Below are 23,680 nucleotides of genomic sequence, written 5' to 3' on the forward strand. Positions count from 1 at the left end.
CATTGCAGAACAGAAGGGGGATGCGGGGGGGGGGAAGGGGGAGGAAGGAAGGTAAGTGTCTGTGAATTGCTGATATTAAAGGTAGGGAGAGTGGGATGTTTGTGAGTTAATGGTATTACAGGTGATAATTGGGGAAACTGTCTTGGTAATGGGTGAGAAAGTTCAAAGTCTACTTGCCAACAAGGACTTAACAAGACTTTGAACTTTCTCACCCATTACCAAGACAGTTTCCCCAATTATCACCTGTAATACCATTAACTCACAAACATCCCACTCTCCCTACCTTTAATATCAGCAATTCACAGACACTTACCTTCCTTCCTCCCCCTTCCCCCCCCCCCATCCCCCTTCTGTTCTGCAATGTGATTTGTCCTTTTCATATTTGTTCATTTTTTTAATTGTATCCTTTGGTATATATGGTTGTGACTACTTTCTTCCACTATTTGATCTGAGGAAGTGGGTCTGGCCCACGAAAGCTCATCATCTAATAAACCATCTTGTTAGTCTTTAAAGTGCTACATCGTCCTGCATTTTGCTTCAGGCTACTCACATTGTGTCAAAAGTCACAAGTCTTCTCCTAGGTTGAATAACCTTCTATTGGGCTAGTGAACTGGAGGGGCCACGGAACCACAGTCGGATGGAAAGTGCAAGAGAAGTACCGAAAAAAAAAGTCCTGCTCGGAAGCCAACTTCCTCTAGGACCTAGGGGAAGCCCGAGGGGTGGTGATTGGGCCCCCTGCGCAGCTGATTGACAGACAAGCTGGGCTCCGAACCACCACATTAATGAGAACCAGGGGGAAGGGGATTCCGAGAGCCCGGGCTTGGGATGCCTGCAGAGGAAGGGTGCCCGGAGCCGGACAAAAGGCAGCGCGCCGCGCATGGACTCTCTGCCAGCCGCGTCCCTGGCAGAGCTGCTCCCTGCCTCGCAGCCGCTGCCTCCGGCTCAGCAGCTCATCCCCGCGAGCATCTTCCCCTCGGCAGCCGGGCTGGAGAACGCGTAGGGTTTACGGGCGAGCTTTGCTCCGGCCCCGCAGCCGCCTAGAGGGGAGCGTGGTCCGGGCAGGGCGGCGCGTTTCCCCGCGAGTGGGTGCCCCGAGGACGCTGCCTCCCGGCGCGCTGGGGGCGCGTTCGCTGGTGGGAAGGACAAAACTCGCTGCTGCTGCAGGACCTGGCCGCGGCCCCCTGCACACGAGCCCGCGCGGGCTTTGTTGCTCCTGCGCCTCCCCGCCCGCCAACTAGCCCGCCCTGGAGGGGGAGGTAAGCGCCCGGGCGTGGGGCAGAGCAGGGGGCGAGGGTGTCCTGTGTGGGGCGGGGGAGGAGTGGCGGAGGAGGGGCAGGCTGGGGGGACACGGAGCAGGACAGAGACGGGGGGGGGGGGGTCTCCCCTCTCTTGGTAACAGCGAGCGGGGGCTACGCTGTCGGGGAGTCAGGGCTGCTCTGTTTGGGGGGAGAGATGTTGGGGGCAGCAGCTGGGGGCTGGCTAGTGGGGGGGCTTCTACGTGAGGGCAGCAGGACAAAGGGGGGTGGGAGAGTGAAGGAAGCAGCACAGACGTGGGGGGAGGGAGCAGGGGGACGCGGTACAGACGTGGGGGGAGAGGGAAGTTGCCGATGGGGGGGTATCTGCTGGGGAGAGGCCTGTGGGAGGCGGCACTGGGTGGGGAATCGCAGAGCGCACAGGCGGCGTCTCTGTGCGGCAGATAGCACAGACCCCCTGCTGGGACCCCCTGCTGCCCACCAGAGATCTGGGGGGCGGCTGCTCTGGGAAAGAACGGGGCGTGAGAGGAAAAGCAGCCCAGGCATGGTGGGGAAGAGGTCTGAGGGGAACAGTTCAGATTGGGGCTTCTCCCTGGGGGTTGGGTAGGGAGGGGGCTCTTCCCTGTGGATTGGAAAGGAGAAGAGCACTACAGCTGGGGGGGGGGGGGAGAAAGCGGGGTGGGCACAGAGATGGGCATGGGGAGGGGTGTGAAGGGAGGAGAGGAGCCATTTGAGTTTGCACAGATGTTGAGATTTTTTTGAGAGTGGAAGCGAGAAGACAAGGAAGGACAAGAGGGGAGAGCCCTTTCCTGATTTCTCATCTCCCATCATAGAGGCACTAAATAGGGATAATAGGAACTGCCCCATAGGCAACAATCCTGCTCTGGCCCCAAGGCCAACTCTTGGGGGTGGCAAGTGGGTGGGAGAGGAGGTGATGTGGGCGTTCTCACTGCTCTCTTTGGCATATGGCCCCTTTTTCTAATGTGTCTATTCACAGTTTTGCAGGAAGGTGATGAATAAGTTCTAAAGCTAGAGCTAGTTCACGTTCTAGGGGATGCATCTGACAAAGTGGTTTTTATCCATGAAAGCTTATGTCCAAATAAATCAGTCTTCAAGGTGCCACAAGACTCCTCATTGCTTTTGCAGATACAGACTAAAAGGCTACCCCCTTTGAGAATTAGGGTATGTCTACACTACCCTCCTAGTTCGAACTAGGAGGGTAATGTAGGCATACCGCACTTGCAAATGAAGCCCGGGATTTGAATTTCCCGGGCTTCATTTGCATAAGCGGAGCTCCGCCATTTTTAAAACCCCGCTCGTTCGAACCCTGTGCCGCGCGGCTACACGGAGCACGAACTAGGTCGTTCGAACTAGGCTTCCTAGTTCGAACTACCGTTACTCCTCGTGGAATGAGGAGTAACGGTAGTTCGAACTAGGAAGCCTAGTTCGAACTACCTAGTTCGTGCCCCGTGTAGCCACGTGGCACAGGGTTCGAATGAGCGGGGTTTTAAAAATGGCGGAGCCCTGCTCATGCAAATGAAGCCTGGGAAATTCAAATCCCGGGCTTCATTTGCAAGTGCGGTATGCCTACATTACCCTCCTAGCTCGAATTAGGAGGGTAGTGTAGACATACCCTTAGAGGGGTGTAAGAGAGCGGTGCTTAAAAAGGATGTTTTGTGGAGCCACGCTGAGAGTCAGTGGGTGACATGTCCAGTCAGCTCAGTTTGATAATGCTTCATTGGAATGACAAGATACTCATGTTTCGCAAATTGTAGAAGAGACAGGCCTCTGTTGGGAGATATTGTCCAGGACTGGGATTTGGGCTTCTTTATCCGCTGTGTTAAGTCAGAACTGGCTTTAAACCAGGGGTGGGCAAAATCAGGCCTGGGGGCTGGCTCTAGCCTGCTAAGCATTTCTCTCTGGCCCGCGTAGCTGATTTGCAGACCACAGCTTGTGTTTAACAACCCTTTCCCCTAACCTGCTTCATCCTGCAGCAGAGCTGCTCCTGGGATTCCCTTTCTAGCTGTGCAGAGGGGAGGAGAGGGGAGGGGAGGGGAGAATCCTGAAGTCAGGAAGTCCCCCTGCCCCTGTATCCTATCTCTGCAGAGCCAGGGTTTGGGGTGAGGGGGCGGGAAAGAGACACACAGAGACACACACACACTGTGGAGCTGCTCCAATCTGAAGCGTGGATGGTAAGTGACTCAGAAGTGCCTGTCTTCAGAGGCAGTGCCCTGTTTCTAAGATTTCAGTGCTAGTGCTCTCTTTCACAGTCACACACGCACTCTTCCTCCCCATACCTCATCTCTGCAGGGTGGGTGAGGGGTCAGACAGACAGAAGAGGACAGTTTTCCCTGTCTAAAAGAGAAACTTACCAGGCAGCAGCCAGCACGCATGCTTTCTGTATCACTGTCACACCCCCCCAGGCTGTACCACACTATCTCTGTGCAACACTCACACTCACACTCACACTCACACTCACACTCACACTCACACTCACACTCACACTCACACTCACACTCACACTCACACTCACACTCACACTCACACTCACACTCACACTCTCTCTCTCTGTAGCCCCCAGCCCTATCCCTTCCACCCTGCCACTTCAGGGGATAAAGGGAGATGGACCTGGCCTATGACCATGTTCCAAAATTCATGAAGTGGCCCCTCAGAAAATTATTGCCTACCCCTGCTTTAAACCTTTCAGGGATACGTTAGAATCCTCCGGGATGGTCAGGACACCAGACTGTTGGCATTACACTGAGAGGGAGCAGTGGGAGTTACCAATGCTCTTCACGGCAAAAAATGAAGCCCTTTCTTATAATGAGAATAAAGTGTGTGTGGTCAGCATGGCAACATAGGTCAGCCACGTGCCTATAGCAGTGAGAGTTGCTGCATTTTCCATGTTTACTCTTGCAGGGAAGGGATTGGTTAGTTTAATGTATCCTGGCCAGGGAGGAAAAGACAGTAATTATCCATGTTAACTATCAGTTAGTACAGGTCGAACCTCCCAAATCCGGCACTCTCTGGTTCGGCAACATCCGTGATCTGACAGGGCCACGGATGTTGCCGGACGAAAGAGCCTTGGAGGCGGGGAGCAGGAGCCAGCCAGGAGACCGCAGGGCTGGGGAGCCCTGGCTGCACCAGCAGTGGCTGGGCCAGGTGGCTGCTGGGGAGCCCCACCTTGGCCAGAGAGTCTCCTGCAACAGCAGGGCCAGGCTACGGCCAGGTGGCCCCGGGGAATCCCTGGCGGGAGCAGGACTACCAGGCAACCCCAGCCGGTGAACCTTGGGAAACCCCCAACAGCAATGGGCTGGGTGGCTGGGCAGCCTTGTCTGGGGAACTCCCCATTGTCATGGGGGCCAGGGAACCCCTGCATCAACAGGGCCAGGTGGGGAACCTGGGAATCTCTGGTGGCAGTGGGGCTGGGGTGGCCAAGTGGCCACAGCCAGTGAACCTCTAGCTGCAGCGGGGCCAGGAGGCAGCAGGGGATTCTTGGCTATGGAGCCCTGGGGTTTCCCCAACACCAGAGGGGCTGGTGGTGGCCAGGTGGCCCTAGAAGGGGAATCCTTGTGGCAGCACTGGCAACGGAGTGGGAGCCCTAGCCTTGGGAGCCCTGGGGGTGGTGGTAAGTGCAGCCAGCCTGGGAGCATTGACCTCCCCTGGTCTGGCAAACTCCCTGGTTCGGGACCGCTCAGGTCCTGAGGGTGCCTGAATTGTGTGTCCTGTTGTGCGACCTTTTGCATTTCTGCAGGAGACTAGGCTAGCTTGCTGGTTTTGCAGGACCATCGTGATGGCTGAAGTTGGTCTCGGGGAGCCCACTGCAGGCCCAGAGTTCCTTCCTAGAATGGTGCGGAGCCAGTGAGTCAACCCCTTTCTGGGTCCCCTGCCCGGGCTGGGGCCAGCAGGATGGGGAGTAGTGGCTCCGCACTGAAGGTCTGTGCTGATCACCGAGGAGGCATCAACTGGCTCAGTCTGAGTCCAGATGGGCAGCATCTGCTGACAGGCAGTGAAGATGGCACTGCACGTCTCTGGAGCACTGCAGATAGCCAGTGCCACGGCCACTTCCAAGGTACAGTCTGTGCCCCTTTTCTGTGGGCTCTGAGTCCAAGTACAGCTTATCCAAAGATATGGTACAAGCCACTCAGCATGTTCCATCCTCTCCAGTCTCTGGAGCAAACTGAATGGCCAAATATGCTTATGAATCATGGACTCTCTTTCATCCCAAAGCAAGTTACAAATGTTACAGACTGGGAGTCACTTTGAGGCAAAATACAGAGATTTAACTTCTGCTCCCTCACTACAGTCCTCAGCTTTGCACCCATGTTGTGGGTTTTTTTTTTTATCTTCCTGGTTGTGGGTTTTTTTTTATCTTCACTTTTTCCAGATTTTAGTTTTTTACTTATTCAGAAACAGGCTAGTGAACAATGGGGTTCTCTTCAGTTGATCAAAACATTCTCATGTTCAATTTAAACTGCTGGGCTTTTTATTCTGAAATTGTTTTTACCTGTTTAATGAGATTTACATCTTCCTACACAATCCCTAGACTCATATAAAAATGATTAAAGAATGCAGAATCCTCTGCAGGATGCTGAATTATGCAGGAGGGGACTGTGAATTGAATGGACTTTTTTTGGAAACTCTTAACAGAAAACAATTCTTTTTGCTTACATTAAAATTTAAAGTATTTTTTAAAGTTGCCCTTTGGATAACTTTCTGCATATTCCTTTAGGATTTTATTTATATATAATCTGCTCAACAATTGTTGGGTAACGTCACCATATTGACAGCCCTTTGCCTATGGAAAAAACACCACTGAAAGCTTCCTCTACAACATAACCAAGATGCCTCAATCCTAATCCATCAGGGAAGCTCTGTTTGTCTACAATGAGGCTTTTGTGAATTATTGGCTTTTATTCTAATACCTGATGGTGGGAGCACTGTTTACTCCTGGGGCAATTCTGCTCCAAAACACTAAAAATTCTGCACACAACATTTCAATGTACTGCACATCTTAATTATCAAAATAACACTATAATCATGCCAATTTGTATTAGTTTAATTTATTTCAAAATACCTGTTGGCAAGTATACCTTTAACAATACAGACAACAAGAGATTTAGGAAATGTTTTTGACAAATAGATTCCTTACTAGGCATAGTAATAATTTATTTAAACTACAGTAAAGAGCCATATTTCTTACACCCCTCAGAAGCAGTGAAAATGCTTGAGGGAGTCAGAGGTAATGAAGGAGTTGAGGGAGAGGGAAGTAGTTGGTGGGAGTGAGCCTGGAGGGTTGTTAGGTGTGGGTGGGAGAAGTATGGAACAGTTGGGTATTTTTGGGTGGAGGTAGGGAGTTAGAGAGCCTCTCCCATGCAGTCCCTGGCTGACCCCTAGCTTCTCCCATTCAGTCAAGATACATCTGCTCCCTCCCTGTGTGGCCCTGCACTCCCATTTTCATTTAGCTTCTGGATCAGTGCTTTCACCCGTTAGCTCCTGCGTTTCCACTCTAGTCTATCCCCCATTAGTCCTTCTGAACCTGAGTCTGTGTGACACCCGCCTCCCTTCCCTCCCCCCGGAAGCCCCATGTGCCCTATTCTGTCCATATCCCATGTATTCTGTGTCTCCTTACCTTGCTCCACAGCCTGGGTGCTGTGAGGAAAGCAGCTTTTCCTTCTCATCTGGCTGCTCCTGTCCATGAACCAGCTGCTATTCTGGGCCCACAGCAGCACCCGGTCAGTGGAAGATCTAATTGCAGTGCCTCCCCTGCAGTGAGGAAAAAATCTGCAAGAGATATGAATTCTGCATGTGTGTAGTGACGCAGAATGCCTCCAGGAGTAACTGTTGTGGAGAGTGGTGAAGTGATTCAGCCACCAGGTTTATGTAGCAAGGTGATAAAGATGCTGGTGGATGTCTACACTAACACACTTCCAAATTTGCTAGTATGAGTAGGTTTTCCACAAAACCTCAGCATAGGCACAAGGATTCCTAGTATAGATATATATCAGATCTCCTGTTGCTTCACCAGAGTATTCATGCTGCTTATAAGGGTGACACATTTTGGTGGGGTGGGGGGTTTTTTTTTGGGTGCACATTATAGTGCCTGGGTAGTCGGACTGAAGCTATCAAGCTTTTGGTCATTTGACCTAGGCTGGATTTGAACCAGCAACTGGAAGAGTGCTATATAGCTCATTACTCATTCCCAGAGCTATCTTCCATTTACTTAACATTCATGTCAGTTTACCTTTACTAGTGATACCATCGAGGAGGTCTCTTAGGGTACGTCTACACGGCGGCACTATTTTGGAATAACGTCCATTATCCTGAAATAGCATTCTACATGTCTTAACAGCATGCCTGTTATTTCAAAATACATTAGAAATAATGGGCTTCTTATTCCAGCCTCCTGTAAACCTTGATGCACAAGGATTAAGGAAGATGATGGAATAGTGTTTTATTTTGAAATTAGCGCTGTGTAGAAATTAGCGCTGTGCCAAATTTTGAAATAAGCTACACAATTTGCATAGCTCAAATTGTGAAGCTTATTTCGAGGTACATGCTACGTTGTGGACATACCCTCAGTTTCTGGAAGTCAGACACATTCACTTGATTGCAAAAAATTATGCTCCAGTTGAAAAGATGCACAGTATGCTACAGTAATGTCTAACTGGCTATCTTTAATCACATGCTTTAACTTACATGATTTTAATACTGTCATTTAACTGTGTCTGTGCCTCATTTTTACCATCTAGTCTCCTCCTGGAGTCCTAATCCTTACTTCTACCCTTTCCCATTTCCCTCTTCTGCATAACTCTCTGTACTCTACCACTCCTTTCCCTATGTCTTTGTTCCTTCCTCTTTCCCTCCACATCTGCTGCTTGTCATGTTTTACCTCTCCCTGGCAAAAAACCTCAAACCCCAAAGCTACCTAGAATAATATTATTCATCACTTGTATTAATTAATCACTAGAGGCCCCAGCTGAGAGTGCTGACTCTTGGGGCAACAGCTCTTAGTAAGTGGCTGTACAGTGCCTGGCACAATAGAACCGCAGTCTAAACAGATAACATGAAACAGCGGAAGGGAGAAAGTATTATGCTCATATTTTACAGATGGGGAACCCAGGCCAAATTGGAAGGCTATGGCAGAGCTGGTGGGAATTGAATCTAAAACTCATGAGTCCCAGTAAAAAATACTAAATGGTACAATAAAGTAACCAACTCAATCTAAATGTTGCAGTGCTTGTTCTTCTTGCCTCTATTCCCTCACTTTTGTTTGAGGGTAAATTCTTTAGAGTATATTTTTAATATGACTATAAAGCCCTAGTAAATTCTGGGCACTGTATAAATAGTAATGACAATGCCTTTATTCTTTCTCTCTACTTTATTTGCTAAATATCAATACCATTAAAACATAGTAAATATTACTTCCTGTTATTGGATAAAACAGGAAGGTGGGTAGGTAGGAGGTAGAGAAATACAGCTAACTTTTCATCACTCATGTTCTTTTAGTTATTTGCATTTTACTCATTGGACTATTAACTAAACTTTCCAATTAACCTAATTTATCAGTCAACTCTATTTCAGGGTTTCTTGCACTAGCCTGTTACTGCTGTTTGTCTAAAAAACCAGAAGGTAATGCTGAAATACACTTTTTTAAACCAAAATTTAAAAAAGAGAAGAGAAAAGACATGTATTTATAAAGTGAACCAAATTAATTGCTCGTTTGAATTCAATTGAATTCAGCTGAGTTACACCAAGGATGACAGCTTCTCTCTCTCTCTTATTCATTCCACAATATCCCTTAAAAACAACAAGAAGCTCAGTGATGGGCCTTAAGCAGGGTGACAGTAATCCTTGAAATGGCCCACCATACCTCTGTTCAGTGGTCCTGGAACAATTTTTATAATGGGCTTGCTGAATCACAGAATACTAGAACTGGAAGGGACCTCGAGAGGTCATTGAGTCCAGTCCCCTGCTCTCATGGCAGGACCAAATATTGTCTAGACCAGGGGTCTCCAAACTACGGCCCGCGGGCCGGATGCGGCCCGCGAGGCCCTCTCATCCGGCCCGTGGAGACCGTCCCTGGGGCGCCGCCGAACGGACCCTTCTTGCCGCGGTGGGGGGGCCCTGTCAGGGATGTGCGGCGTGTACTCACGCCGCGCCGGGGCAGGAGAAGCGGGCCGCTCCGCTGACAAGCGGCCGCGCGGCGGCAAACGGCGCAGGGGGCGGGGGTTAGCACGGGCGGCGTTCCCCCGCCCAGACTGACAGGGCAGCCGGCCAATCGGGGGCAGGATGGGCGGTGGTGGTAACGCCCGCCCGGCGACGTGCGGGGGAACGTGAACCCCCGCGGGAACTTTAAAAAGGTGACCCCTGATTTAAATCAATATTAAATTCTTTCAGATCTCTCCTAAAACACCAGATCTAGTGCCTAAAATCAGCTTCTAGGTGAGGAAAAATGTTAATTTTTAATGCTTCATTTGTCCCTTGCTCCTTTTAAGTATTTTTCCCACTCTCTGGATTTCTTCTCGCTGGCCTGAAGGGTGAGTTTTCCCCAGTGCATTAATGCAGTGCCCCATAGCATGTGCCTGGCATGCTGCTAATTTGTTTTTGGAACAAGTACAGGCCAACAACTTGACGCACTTTCAGCAGTGCAAGGTCTTCATGGCTGAAGCAACAGCTGAGTTCCCCACGTCTGAAATATGTGAAGAACAATTTGAGAACAAACTTGTCCGATGATAATCTCAGGTCACTGTTGATGTTAGGGACAACAAATCTAAAGCCAGAAATGTCTGCTATTTTGGCATCCAGGAAACAATTTCACCATTCACACTAATACAGGTGTTCATGTGTAGTGTATCAATGTGTTATTAAATAATAACTGAATAAAATAATATTAAATAAATAATTAAAAACAACATCCATGTTTTAATTGTTTTTTATTTGGACCTCAAGTGTGTAGTCGGCCCCCGAACTGCTGTTTGATAGTTAATGCGGCCCTCGGGCTGAAAAGTTTGGAGACCCCTGGTCTAGACTATCTCTGATAGACATTTATCTAACCTATTCTTAAATATCTCCAGAGATGGGGATTCCAAAACCTCCTTGGGCAATTTATTCCAGTGTTTGACTACCCTGACAGTTAGGAACTTTTTCCTAATGTCCAACCTAAACCTCCCTGTAAGAATGTAGAAACTGTATTTGGATTGTCATTACTACTTCACACCAGGGGTGCAGGAGGACACCCAGCATCCCTAGTGCCAACACCCATGTCTATTCCATTTATTCCTTATAACGTAAAACACAGATGGAGTTCGTGATTTTAAAATCAAAAGTGCCATCAGCTCCTGCTTGTGATGAACTCAATTGTGGATTTTTAAAACTACAGCTTCAAAAGCATTAAGCTCTGGAGTTTTGAATCAGGCCAATTTCAGACTAGTTTTTTTTTTTTTTAATTATACTAAAGTGAGCATGTTGAAGCTTGCTTAATCTGTTCTGTTCGCAATATTCTGAATATTTTTTTATCTCCCTTCTTGTTCCTAGGACATGAAAGCTATATCACCTTTTGCCACTTGGAAAATGAGGTTGCATTCACATGTAGCGCAGATCATACAATTAGGAAGTGGGATGTGATGACAGGCCAGTGTCTGGCTATTTACCGAGGGCACACATCAATTGTCAACAGGTTGGTACTACAAATTCTTCTTTTATCATTTCACTGTGATTCTGTAACTTGACACCAGATACATTGTATGCAGAACTGTTGTAGCCTTGTGGGTCCCAGGATGTCAGAGAGACAAGGTGGGTGAGGTAACGTCTTTTGTTGGACCTGAGGAAGAGCAAAGTATTCTTGAAAGCTTCTTTCTCTCTCTTCAGCTGAAGTTAGTCCAACAATAGATATTTCCTCACCCACCTTGTCTTTCTCCTAGATACATTGTCATTTTACCAGTAATCTCCCCTGCACAACTAATGGGTTGTGGAAATCTTTGATTCTCTGTTACACATGTTCTATGCTATGATAATTAATTATCTTAACAACAATGCTGGCACAACTATAGACAAGATGGGAGAAGAGCAAAAAGGTTCACAGCAATGGGAACTGAATCTGCCCCTGGGAATGGAATTGTAGAAGAAATTGCTCAGTTGAAAGCAGATGCCTGACATGCATAGATTTTAAAAGTAGCATGTCAGCCATTCTTGTTAGCAAAAACGCCATGGTTCTGTTTGATTTATTTCTTATTGTTAAACTAAGTTTAAAACTGTACTGTGACTTCTTTCTGAACTTGCATATTTCCCCGGCTTCCCTGGAAATCCATGAGGATTTCTCATGGTTGCTGGAATATATTTATTTATTTATTTTGAAATAGAACAATTGAAGTGTTCGTTTTGAAGGGGGGAGAAACTAAATATGTAACAGAATCTGTAAACAGATAGGAATGAGGGTGAAAAATACTGGGTCAGCCAGTTTTCATAACATCTTGAATTATAGGGACACCCAATCATTGCCCATTTTAGATGGCTGCCTTCACAGTTTGACAGGTGGCCAAGACGTAAAAGAAGGCAGTTAGAAGAAGCCCCCCATTCTGCCCCATCTTTAATTCGGACATTTGGGTTCTTGATCTAAGTGAACCACCTGCTTTTCCTCATTATGGTGAAAGTACTATGAACTGTAGTGTATAACGTCATGGGCTGCATGCTGTTCTTTGATCAGATCTTCTGTAGTCCAGGTGATGAAGTCCTGGACTGGGTGTCTGCTTCTACATCTGTCACTGACTCCCTTTGAGACTTTAAGGAAGATATGTAGCCAGAGAAACTGAAGCACAGAGAGGTTAGGTATATACTATTGCTTTTGTCAGCATAATTTGTGAGTCGGGGGTGTGAAAAAATCAACTCCTGCGTGATGTAAATTACACTGATATAAGTGCCAGTGTGAACAGCACTGCCAACATAGGTACGGCTGCTTGTGGGGGCTGAAATAGCTAAGCCATTGGGCAAACTTTCTCCAGTTGGCTTTGAGTGGCTACATGAGAGAATTTACAGAGTGTAGCTTTTGTGTATGGCTTTTTAATGTAGCTGTGGCCTCTATCTGTAAAACTGGGATAATGATTGCCTTCTTTTTGTAAGATCCTTGGCTAGGAATTTATTTTAAATGTAGTTTTTAACCTGCCTATTTGTCTGAGAATTGTGTGATAATTAGTTTTAGAAACCATGATTTGTGGTTCCAAGTTCCTGGAAACTAAATGTTCGATTAGTTTAATTGCTATTATTGTTGGCTATCTACTTAGGCCTGCATTTGGACAACTAAATAGCCATAATGAAAAATGAGCTCCTAAATAATATGTTTTAAAAAGAAACTGACAACTAATGAATAACACATGGTAGTGCTGGTGGTCAAGGTTTTTTTAAGGGATGCCCCAGATTAGTCTATTGAGGTGCCTAAATAAGTTACATGACTTCAAAAGGATTAAGCAGATTTTGTTTTGTCTTGTTTTGTTTTTTTGGGGGGATGGAAGAGAGTGAGGGGAAGGTTAGCATGTGATTATGTATAATGCATATGCATGCACAAAGGTCAAATTAAAGCTGCACAAGCAACCTTTAATTCTGGCATCTCCTAACATCCGAGAGCACATATGTGCAATTTTAACATTCTTTTTATGATAGTTTTTTAAAATACAAGTCATATAAGTAATGAATACATAAGCAATTAAGTGAGGATAAAAATTGTAGGTGGAATAAACTCTCATTCTTCGGAGTATAAATAATCCTAATCCATTGCGAGTAGGAAGAAATTTCCTGTATGGGCGATTTTTTTCCATATGTAACTGTCCACTATGGGATTTTTTTCTACCTTCTTCTGAAGCACCTGGTATTAGCAATTGTTGAAGAAAGGATAGCAGATTAGAGAGACCACTGATCAGGTCTGGCAAGTCTTATGATCCTGGGAATATTCCATTGTCAGTGTATCACAAATCTAGTCACTTCCTGCAGGCTCGATGGGGAATTGGCGTTGCTTGCTAACAACATGATGTGCTAAACTGAAAGGGAAGTATTAAGAAGCAGAGAATCAAATTCCAAAGGCCAAAGCATTGGTAAATCCTGAATGGAGTAATGTTCTGCTCTGTGTCTATTTTCACTTGTAACTGCATAAGGCTCTGAAGGACTATGCCATGTCCCTGGGTGTGGCAGTGAGGCGCTCATGCTGATGTTGTTAGTGTATCTGATGGTTGGATAGTTATTTGAGGGACAATTGCTGCTAGTACTTCATTGCACTCTTGGTACAGGACCTTGCATGCAGTCCAGGGTGCAGCAATGAAAAGGCTCAGCATCCATACATAAAACAAGGTCTATTCTAGTTGTTTGTGTTTAACAGGATCCTGGTTGCCAAAGACTATTTATTTAGTGGCTCCTATGACAGAACAGCACGGTGCTGGAGTGTGGACAAGGAGAAGCAAATCCAGGAATTCCGGGGCCATCGGAACTGTGTTCTGACTCTGGCTCACTACTCCTCCAGGGATGTTCTTGATGAGTCAGAGGAGGAGCAGGAGAAACTGAGCAGAGACTTCTTGGTGACGGGAAGCACTGACTGCACTGTTAAGGTCTGGTGGGTGTCCAGTGGGCGTTGCTACCAGACTCTTCTAGGACACACTGGGGCTGTTTTATGCCTTATACTCGATGCTCGGAATAGAGAGCTGTTTTCTGGAAGCACTGATTACACCATCCGAACATGGAATATTGTGACTGGAGAGCAGTTGAAAGTGTTCAAAGAACATCAAGGATCGGTTATCTGTCTAGAGGTAAGAACCAGTGTGTTTCATAATGCCACCGTGAGGGGGATATTCACATCAGACCATTCTTGGCCAGTAACTGAATAAGCCAAGAAGACTGAACCATCTTCTGATACTCAGAAGAGGTTCCTCTGAGCCAGTGTATAAAAATTGCATGCAGGAAACAGGCCCATTTCTTGCCTCATCCATGGCTAAAAAGCTTCAGTACTCAGGCATGGCCTTTGGGCAAGGCGAGAGCGGTGGTTGCCTTGGGCCCTGTGCATTCAGGTCTCCATGGCCTCATGTACTCAGGGCCCCACATTGCTTGGCTCCGTGTACCCAGCTGCTCACTCGCTGCCCTGACTGGGAGCTGTGCGGCTGTGTGGCTCAGACAAACACAGTGTGTTGCCTTGGGCCCTGCGAACACTTTGGCCAGGCCTGTCAATACTGACAAGCCATGAATCAGAAAGTTCTAGTAAGTGGGACTGAAAAGCATAAGCTTTTGTCCTAGACCATGGAGTAGCCAGAATCTGGTGTTTGGGATTAAAAGCCAGGTAGAAGTGAGGCAGGAACTTCAGCTGGAATAGCTGCAGAGAGGCCTACTTGAAAGGTTTTCATTTCCTTGACCAATCTTATGAGAGGAGATTCAGAAAGCTTTACTTCTTTTAACTCTGCAAAATGAAGGCTGAGAGGAGGTAGGATTATTTTCTAAAAGCATTGAGGGACAAGCACCAAGGAGGATGAAAATCTGTTTAAGCCAAAGGACAAAGTTAGCACAAGAACGTATGGGTATAAGCTGGCCGTGAATAAATTTGGGCTAGAAATGAAAAGAAGGTTTCTAACCTTCAGTAGGAGTAACGGGGACAATCAACCAAACTGGTTTATGATGGAGCTTGATACATGTATGAATGGGCTTATGACAGGGTTGTCTGCAGTAGCAGGCAACTTGATTTGATGATTCCAGTCTTATGATTCAATGAAAGATACTAGGGAGCTTTTTATCAAATTTGTTTTTAAGTCTGTGCAATATATTTGCTTAGTAAATGGTGTGAGAGCATAATTTTAACTTGGGGAGATGGCTCTGTCCTTGTCTAGGCTTTAAAATATAAATAGAAATGGAAATAATGTCATTTGGTCACCTTGAAACAACCCTTCTTCCACAGATGCGTTTCTGCCTTTCCTAAGGTTTTATAGTAGCTTCCATATGGCTAAAGGCAAGACAGGTCTGAATTTGCTGCCTCTACTACCTAGATCCTCTAAATTCATAGGGGAAATGACCTCACTGTGAATTGGTTTTGAAGGGAGGCAAGATTAAGGCTCTGTCTGCTCCCGTCAATAGATCGAGCAAAGCAACGTGGGTAAGCATCCTACAGTGCAGTATTGTGGGAAGGCAGAGCTGATCCCTGTACTTCTTGGGATCTCTCCGAGTTCTCCCACAACATTTTCAGCTGCTTGGAGTGGCAGGAGTAGCTTTGTGAGCTCTCTATGCTGAGGAATGTCAAAGCACCACAGCAATCTGTCCCCCTCTCTCTGTAGCAGCAGTTTGCTTGCCACTGTGTTCCTGGCAGGGCAGAAGAGGAAGGAGCTTTCACAGTGATTTGCTCTGTTAGCTATTCCTTTTGGGGAACGAACTCAGCTGTCAGATGCTTCCTGGAGCTTTGAAAGGGGAGGGGTGCATGCCTGCAGGGCTGCAGAAATCACAAAACACTGAGCACAGCCATCAGGACCGGCATTGTGGGATACTAGCAGAAGCCAGTTCTCTCGACAAAACAAACAGTGTCCACACTGGCTCTTTGTTGATAGTAAAGGGAGAGGAAAAGACAAAAGACTCTCACAGGGCTCGAAGCTTTTTATTGCCCAACTGGGCATTTTTCCCTGACAAAAGTCACATTGTAGTGTAAATGCTCTCACTGTTTTTTGTCACCAAAAGGCAGGTTTTGGGAACAAAACATGCCAGTGTAGACAAGGCCTCAGGTGAGAGCAAAAAAATTACATCAAAGAAAAGCAGACTAATGGGCAATATAGAATGAAGACACAAAATTGAATGAAATATTGCTTTTTTATGCCTTTTGCTTAAGCATAGGGAGAAAATAAGAGACTAGAGAGAGACAAGAAGATAGCAAGAGAAAATCAAAAAAGGGAGATGGAGAGAGTGATGGAAGAAAACCAGGAAATGGTAAAAGGGGAGAAAAAAAGACATGGTCAAGTTTTTAGGTTAGCAAAATCCTATTTCATTTGTACATCATGCTGCCTATATCACACTGTGTTTCTATGTCAAATTACACTCTCCTCCCCTGCAAAATGGCAGAGCTGGGGGACCTCTGATGTGAGGAGGCTTGGATAAAATTGCTCCTCACTTGAGTGTATAACTGAGATCAAAAGAAGAAAATCTGTATATTTTTGAAATGTGCGCTGGTCCATCTGTGAGTCCATTTGTTTGTTCAAGAACTTCCCCTAAACAGAAAGAGCCAGGAACGCCAAACTTGCTATGCAGCTTCCTCTTCTCCTAACTTAAAGCAAGGTCAAGGTTTGGATGTGCCTGGAAAGTGATGGCTTCATATCAAATGGAAAGGGAAGGGAGTGAGAGCAGGGACAGTAACTTATAACTCACCCACAGGGGAGCAGCAAGCATGGGAAGAAGAATGACCACGGGAGTGGGAGGAAGCAAGTGTCTCAGTGAGCAGCCACTAGCTGGCAACACCTGCCACACTGGCTTGCCCTGGGCTGGGCCCAGGAAGTGCTGGCAGGAGATCTGTGCAGCCCCCCATCCCTGGGCTGGCTCTATCTTCATCCCTGGATCAAGACTAGTGAGTGCCAATGGGAGGCCTGCACACCCCCCATGTCCAGGCCTGGGGAGTGCTATTGAGTGGGGTGCATGCCCCCCTCCTACCAATCCAGCCCTGGGGGAAGTCAGTGGGTGGGGTGTTTAACCCCCCCCTTTCTTGGGGAGAAGCTAGTGGGTGGGGTGCATGGCCACCTCCAGGGAGAAGCTTTCAGCCATCCTCACTTCCTGCCCTGAGCCCCCACCCATTCCACTGATCTCTCTCTCTCTCTCTCCCTCCCAACCTTCTGCCCTGACTCCTGCACCCCTGCCCTGAGCCTCTCCTCCTTCTCAACCCTGATTTTTCCACCTCACCCACTTCCGCAACCTCCTGCCTTCAGCCCCTCTTCAACCCCCAATCCTGACTCCGGCAACCTCCACGCAGGGCTGCCTTTAGGAAGTGTGGGGCCCAATTCGAGCCACTTTGGCGGGGCCTCCCCACCCCCCCAACCAGGATTTTTTGTTGAGCAAAAAAACCCCACAACCACACACACATATCACATCAGAAGTAGATCTGATCAAAATGTAGTTGAACATTTTCAAAAACAAATGCCATCCTTTATTATGCAAAATTTTACACTAAATTAAATCAGTTGCCTTAAGTGTAGGTCAAATATTTTCAGTTGCAAGCTATCCAGTTTTTTTCAATAAAGTTTAAAGTTTGATTTTTAAAAAGTTACCAGAGGGCTTTGCAGTTTTCTGTTACATTGATTTACTTTTTAAATAGCAAAAATTGAGTCTTTGTTAAGAAAGTGTCGGTTCTGTGGTCAAATTCCAGGCCTTAGTGATTTCAGCACCAATGATTTCACTAGGTAATATGGTACCTCACCACCATTGCCTCCTTTGCACTGCTCTTCAACACATTGCCTCCATGTTGAGTCCAAGATCAGTCTAGACAAGATTTTAACAATGATTTTTGCTCAAGCAATCACTGAGACAAGACAAGGACTCTCAATTGATTCTAGTCAGCTCTGCCTTTAAAGACTGGATGTAAAGTGTCAGATATAATCTAGATTAACTGTGTACACGTTTACACTTTCACATCCCTAACTGAAAGGCCAGCTCATCTGAAAGCTCACATAGTTGGACTTCAGGAACTTATCCTATTAGTGATTCTGGATTTAGCAAGGGCAGTTTAAAGGAGTCTGCTGCTGAAAAGGTGTAGGAATGCAGCCAAGTGAGGTGGTAAGTGAGCAGCTAATTGGGATTGTGGCAAGTGAAGAGACACAGGAGGGGCTGGGGATGTGCACAGATGCATGGACACCAATAAATGTTTATCTAAATGTCTTTGCAGGGCTGAGAAGTGAACTTGTTCCTCTCTGGTGGAGATGTACCTGTGAGAGGAAAGCGCATGTTTATGAGCCTTGTCTTAAGTACCAGACAGGCAGTTGTATTACTGATATTTTTGGCCATCATACAAGGAAAATCTTGAGCTGCTGTATTTTTCAGATCCCCCAAGCTGCTGAGTATTAAGCCGTTTCTGGTCACTTCAGTCTTGAGAGCTACCTGGAGGAAAACAACCAATAGCAGGACCACCAGGAGATGATCACACCATAGCTAAAACTACCATTTTTGCCTTTACGATCTATTTTGCTAGTACTAAACTGGTCTGCCTGAAATCTCTCCTGCAGTAGTACATGTCAAATGGACTGGCATCTATGTTTAGCCCCTTTTGAATTCGGCCCTTCAGTGTCCACTTTTCTCTTTGGTATGGGAGCTGCAAATCCCAGCCCGGGCCCTCTAATTATTAGACGTCTCCTTGGTTTGTCATGCTTTTCTCCAACAGGAGTTCTGTTGAGAAATTGGCCAAAGTGAACAAAGCTTTTCCAAAGTCAGCCAAGGAAAGTACAGCTCTGTTTCCCCCGGCAGTGACAGATGAGAATTCATAACTGCTTCTTCTGTTCACTTATCAACCAGGAGTTGACAGACCTGGGTATATTTACACAAAAACTTTTTTGAAGTTTCTCTTTTCCCCCCTCCCTGATTTAAATCATGGAAAATTAATTTCCACTATTGTCAGTATAAGGCACCTGTATCTTTCCAGGGAAACAAATATAAATAAGGATATTTGACATTTTGTAGTGAAGATATAATTTGGGATTTGTATTCTTGATAGTCTACATCATACAATGCATATCCCAAGCCTGAGGCTGCAGTCATTTCCCCATTTCATTAACCAAATAATTTTTTAGGAGTTTGGAATAAAATACTTTAGGCATATGTTATACACCGGAAACAAATATTCCTCTGAGAAAAAAAATGGACAAAACCTTACTAAATTAGAAAGTTCATTCTCTTTGCTCTGTATGAAAATAGATTTTGCTTTAATAAAGGAACAGGACTGGATCAGTCAAGGGTTTGGAAATGGTATATGGAGTCTTTTATGTCTAGGAAGAATAGACTAATGGTTAGGGTGCTAGCCTGAGTCTGGAGACCCCATGTTCAAATCTCTGCTTCACTATACATTTTCTGTATGCATTTGGGCAAATCATTTATATATATATATATATATTTTTTTGCGTCTCCTTCTTCTCCCAATGTGGGAAAGATATGCACCATCCTTTCTTAACAGAGCTAAGATTCCCAAACACTTCACTGGTTAAGCAAAAATTATGGTGATCATATTTTCTATACCAAAATTAGGGACACATTAATCGCACCCCTTAACCTCCGTTAGCCACACCCCCTGCCCAAGAAGTCCCACCCCTGGAGGTAGTACTCCCGGGGTCAAAATGGACACATGACCAGAAGTAAAGGGTGTCATGTGACCCCTCTAAGAACTCCTCCTACCAATAGGAATGGGTTTGGCCCCCCACAGGATCCCCCCCATGCAACTATTCTCCAGTTGCATTAACCCAATTTGCATTGCATTGACTCAGGGGGAGAGGCTGGGGGAAGTGTTCCCTCTAACATTTTCCTTCCATGAGTGGAGTGAATTTTGTCTTGTACACCAGTATTGCGTTCATGTGGGCATGTTCAGATGTATGGCATTGTGGCACCCAAGTTATTAATAAATATCTTATAAACCTCTCCCTTTTCCCTCTGCTGCCATGTCTCCTCTCCTCCCCGCATCTGCTCCCCTGGTACCTGCTGCCCCCCACATTCTGCTGTCCTGGATTCTGCCCTTCTTCCTCCCTTCAGCCCTTTGGCTGCCCCCTTCCCTGCACCAGCACTTCTCTTGTGTCCACTCCGCCTCTAGGCCCACACTGATCATCTGTAGCTACCCCTCCCTATCCCCTCTCCTAACACCTCCCTTTACCCACCTGCCCTTCCTCTGTCCTCTGATGCCCATTCCTCCTCTCCATTTGTGCGCCCTTCTGCTTCACCCCCACAATCCCCTGGCGCCTGCACCGTCCCTTACCCCTTACCTTCCCGGTGACTCCCCCTTCCCTCACTGCCTCTGCCTTCTTTGCCCTTTCTCTCCCTGGTGCCCATCCCTTCATCACCGTCTACCCCTGTTCTCCTCACATCCCTCTGTGCCCTCACACATGGCTTGCTCTATCCCTTGACTTCCTCATGTCCACTCCTCCTTTCAACCCCTCTTTTCCTGGCACCCACTCCTCCCCTCTCCCAGTATCACCCTGTCCCCTGCCTTCTCCCACTCCCACTGACACCTTCCCTCCTGCTCTTTTCTTCATTGTCTCCTCTTGGCCACCTGGCATTTGTCTCTCCTCCACTCTGCCCCTTGGTGCCTTTCCCTTGCTTCTCCTGCCTTGACCTCCCTCCCCTCAGCACAAGCCCCTTTCTCTCCTCACACCCACCTCCTCCTTAGTTCTCATCCTGCCCCTTCCCTCACCTTCTGCCTTCAATGTGGAAAGCAGTTTGCAGGGGCTAGACCTGGGGCCGCAGTGCTATTTTTAGTACCACAGTGCAGCCTCAGAAGCCCCCACAGCTCTGGCCCCAGTTGCTCCTGGCTGGAATGCGCCTTGTGTGGCTACCGCCAGATTCCAGCTGGAGCCTGGGCCACTCACGGGGACCCAGACTGTGGTACTAAAAATAGCACCATGGGCAGCCTCCGCTCCAGTTCCAGCACCTGCTGAGCATGCCCCTCCTGCAACACCCTCGCTGCTCCTGCTAGGGCTCCAAGTCAGCCTGGAGGAGGAGGAGGAGGGAGAGGAGGAGGTGGTGCCGCCAGACCAGGACCCCACATGGCAAAAGTGGTCCCGCGGAGGGAAAGGGAGGGGCCGCATACCACCAGAAGCCAGTCCGGCTGCCCGCCAACAAAGCTCCAATAGAGCTGCCTATGTGGCCTTCTGGGAGGTGGGAGAGGGGGAAGCTGCTGTGCCATGTGAGGAGCAATGGCATGGCACCATTTCTTGGTCGTTTCTTCGCGCAAGTTGGTGTCCCCATCAAGTAGTGAAATGTCTGGCAGGGCTTTCTGGGACATTTTACTACTTGATAGGGCCCCAGGACAGAGTATTTAAATTTGGGACTGTCCCGGAAAAATCAGGAGGTATGGTCAGCATAGCTAAATCAAAACTCAGGATTATTAACTATAGAAAGATTGTGATTTTGTTTGATTTCCTAGGTCACCTGCTTTGATCTATTTGCTGTCACTTAATCTCAGTCTTGTACAAAGTAGATAGGATTTTAATCAGCAATAGCTCAGCCTGACTGATGATACAAACAGGCTTATAAATTCTGGAGGCACAGGCTGCATTGGCTTTGCATCCTGGGTTCCCCCCTCATCAAAATCCAGAGGTTCTTTCAAATGTTCAATTGTGAGGAGAGTGAAGACCAGTCATGATGTCACTCTGCAGCTTTCATAATTTCTTCCAGCTTGCTGGAAAGACTATAAATGTGATGGGGGGTGGGGGTGGGGGGGGTGGGGGAACGTGGCATTGGCCAAACATTTCCCATTGTCTCCATTTTTCCTTGGTGGAGGGTTTCTTATTCAGAGTTCCTGTATTAGTGAATTCTTCCCTTGATGAGTGTTGTACCTGAAAGGCTAGTTTTCCATGTTTCCAGCCTCATATCCTACTTTAGTAACTCACAGATGGCAAGATTTTGTAACTTCACATACGACAGTGCATGCAATCCATCAAGAAATTTAATATTTAGCAGTTTAAGACTTAGAATGATACTCCACAAGACATGTTTTGTACAAAATATTTCATGATTACTTCATCATGGCAAATATGGGGTGCAGAGTGCTACAGGTTACAGCTTCAAATGCAGTGGGAGTTTGTGAAAGTTACTACCCGCTGAGAGGTGCCCTAGGTGCAGTGAGATGGTGGCTTCCATTCTGCTCATGTTGCAAAAACTTGGGATCTTAGACAGCGATTAATTGAATAGTCATGAAACTGCATCAACTATTAGCAGTTACATGACTATTCGATAGTCCCCGGGAGCGGAGGTGGCAGCCAGTGCACTCTGAGCCTCACTCTCAGGGAGCCTCCTGCCACCCCACACTACTGCCTCTGATAAAGAGGTAGCAGTGCGGGGCAGCAGCAGCCTCCGCCCACAGTGAGCCTCGGCCTGCTGCGGATAGAGGCGGCTCTGCAGCAGCAGCCCCTGTCTGCAGGGCGTTCGAGCTCCCCACAGAACAGTCTCTGTCCACAGTGAGCCTGGGCCCACCATGGACATAGGTTGCTCTGTGCAGCCTCCCCTGCAGCTCCCCTTTCCTGTCTTACTACTAGAGGCAGCAGCATGGGGGGCAGGTGGCTACACAGAGCCGGTGCTCGAACGGAGCAGGCTTTTAAGCTGGCTCGCATCCCCAACATTGGCTCCTGCCTGCCCCCTTTGCTGCCTCTCTGGGAGGAGAGCTTGGAGCCAGCATGTGCCAAGAACCAGCTTAAAAGCTGGCTCCCCATGTGTATTGGTTCCTACCTGTCCCCCTCCCCACTGCTGCCTCTTATACAGAGGCAGCAGTGGGGTGGGCGGAGGGGCAAGTGGCTCTTATACGTCAATATGCGCAGGGAGCTGGCATGAAAGACGGCTTCACGCGTGTACTGGCTCCTGCCTGCCCCCCTCACCCTCTGTGCTGCTGCCTCTCTATCAGAGGCAGCAGTGTGGGGTGGGGGGGACAGGTGGCTCTGCAGATCCAGTGCTTGTGGGGAGTCAGCTTAAAACCTGGTTCCCTATGGGGGGTGGGGAGTGTGTGTAGTTGATAAGATTAACTGTAAGCCCAGGCTTATTGGTTAATCATGTAGTTGACTACACGTTAACATCCCCAGCAAAAACACTGTCAAAGTGAGAAGAATTATATTAAGGGCTGGTGCTTGAGAAATTTGTTCCTGATTTGGTCACAGCCGCCTTGTGTGACCTTTGGCAAATCATTATTTAACATGTTGATACTTCAGTGTCATAGTCTGTAAAAGGCAGCTGATAATAGTTTCCTATATCATGGATACTGTGGGTCTAAATTAATTAGGGTGGTGCGATGCCCATACACTGTTTTTGTGAACTGCATAGAAAAGCTGATAAATTAGTACAGCTGGTACCCTTCTTGGCACAGAGACAGAATAAAGACTGCACTAGAAGACTCTTGGGCTACATCTACACTGCAGGCTTCTTGCACAAAAGGTCTTGCGCAAGAGCGTGTCCACACTGCCATGTGCTTTTGCGCAAGAGACGTGCTTTTGAGCAAGAGCGTCCATGGCAGTGTGGATGCTCTCTTACGCAAGAAAGCTCTGATGGCCATTTTAGCCATAGGGGTTTCTTGCGCAAGAAGCCCCTTATCACACTGTGGATAAATGTAAAGTTATGCACATTGGGAAAAATAACCCCAACTATACATATAATATGATGGGGGTTAATTTAGCTACAGCTAATCAGGAAAGAGATCTTGGAGTCATTGTGGATAGTTCTCTGAAGACGTCCACTCAGTGTGCAGCGGCAGTCAAAAA

The 23,680-nt window shown here is 47.2% G+C and overlaps 1 protein-coding gene across 4 annotated transcripts in view; it reads left to right on the forward strand.

Annotated features, from left to right (window-relative positions):
- The first annotated feature begins 749 nt into the window (after positions 1-749).
- The window catches only part of WDR86 (WD repeat domain 86), a 44,453-nt gene continuing 21,522 nt past the window's right edge, over positions 750-23,680 (forward strand). The window contains exons 1-4 of one of the 4 annotated variants that reach the window (XM_014569617.4): positions 750-1,256; positions 5,037-5,325; positions 10,791-10,932; positions 13,618-14,041. In XM_014569617.4, coding sequence (XP_014425103.3) covers positions 5,163-5,325; positions 10,791-10,932; positions 13,618-14,041 — 729 coding nt within the window. In that variant the 5' untranslated portion in view covers positions 750-1,256; positions 5,037-5,162. Of the gene's footprint in view, positions 1,257-5,007; positions 5,326-10,790; positions 10,933-13,617; positions 14,042-23,680 lie in introns of all 4 variants that reach the window. The other 3 variants (XM_006115161.5, XM_014569616.4, XM_014569614.4) reach the window with 3 other exon arrangements.

This window comes from Pelodiscus sinensis, chromosome 2, assembly GCF_052426305.1.
Source record: "Pelodiscus sinensis isolate ZL-2025 chromosome 2, ASM5242630v1, whole genome shotgun sequence".
Taxonomy (NCBI): Eukaryota; Metazoa; Chordata; order Testudines; family Trionychidae; genus Pelodiscus; species Pelodiscus sinensis.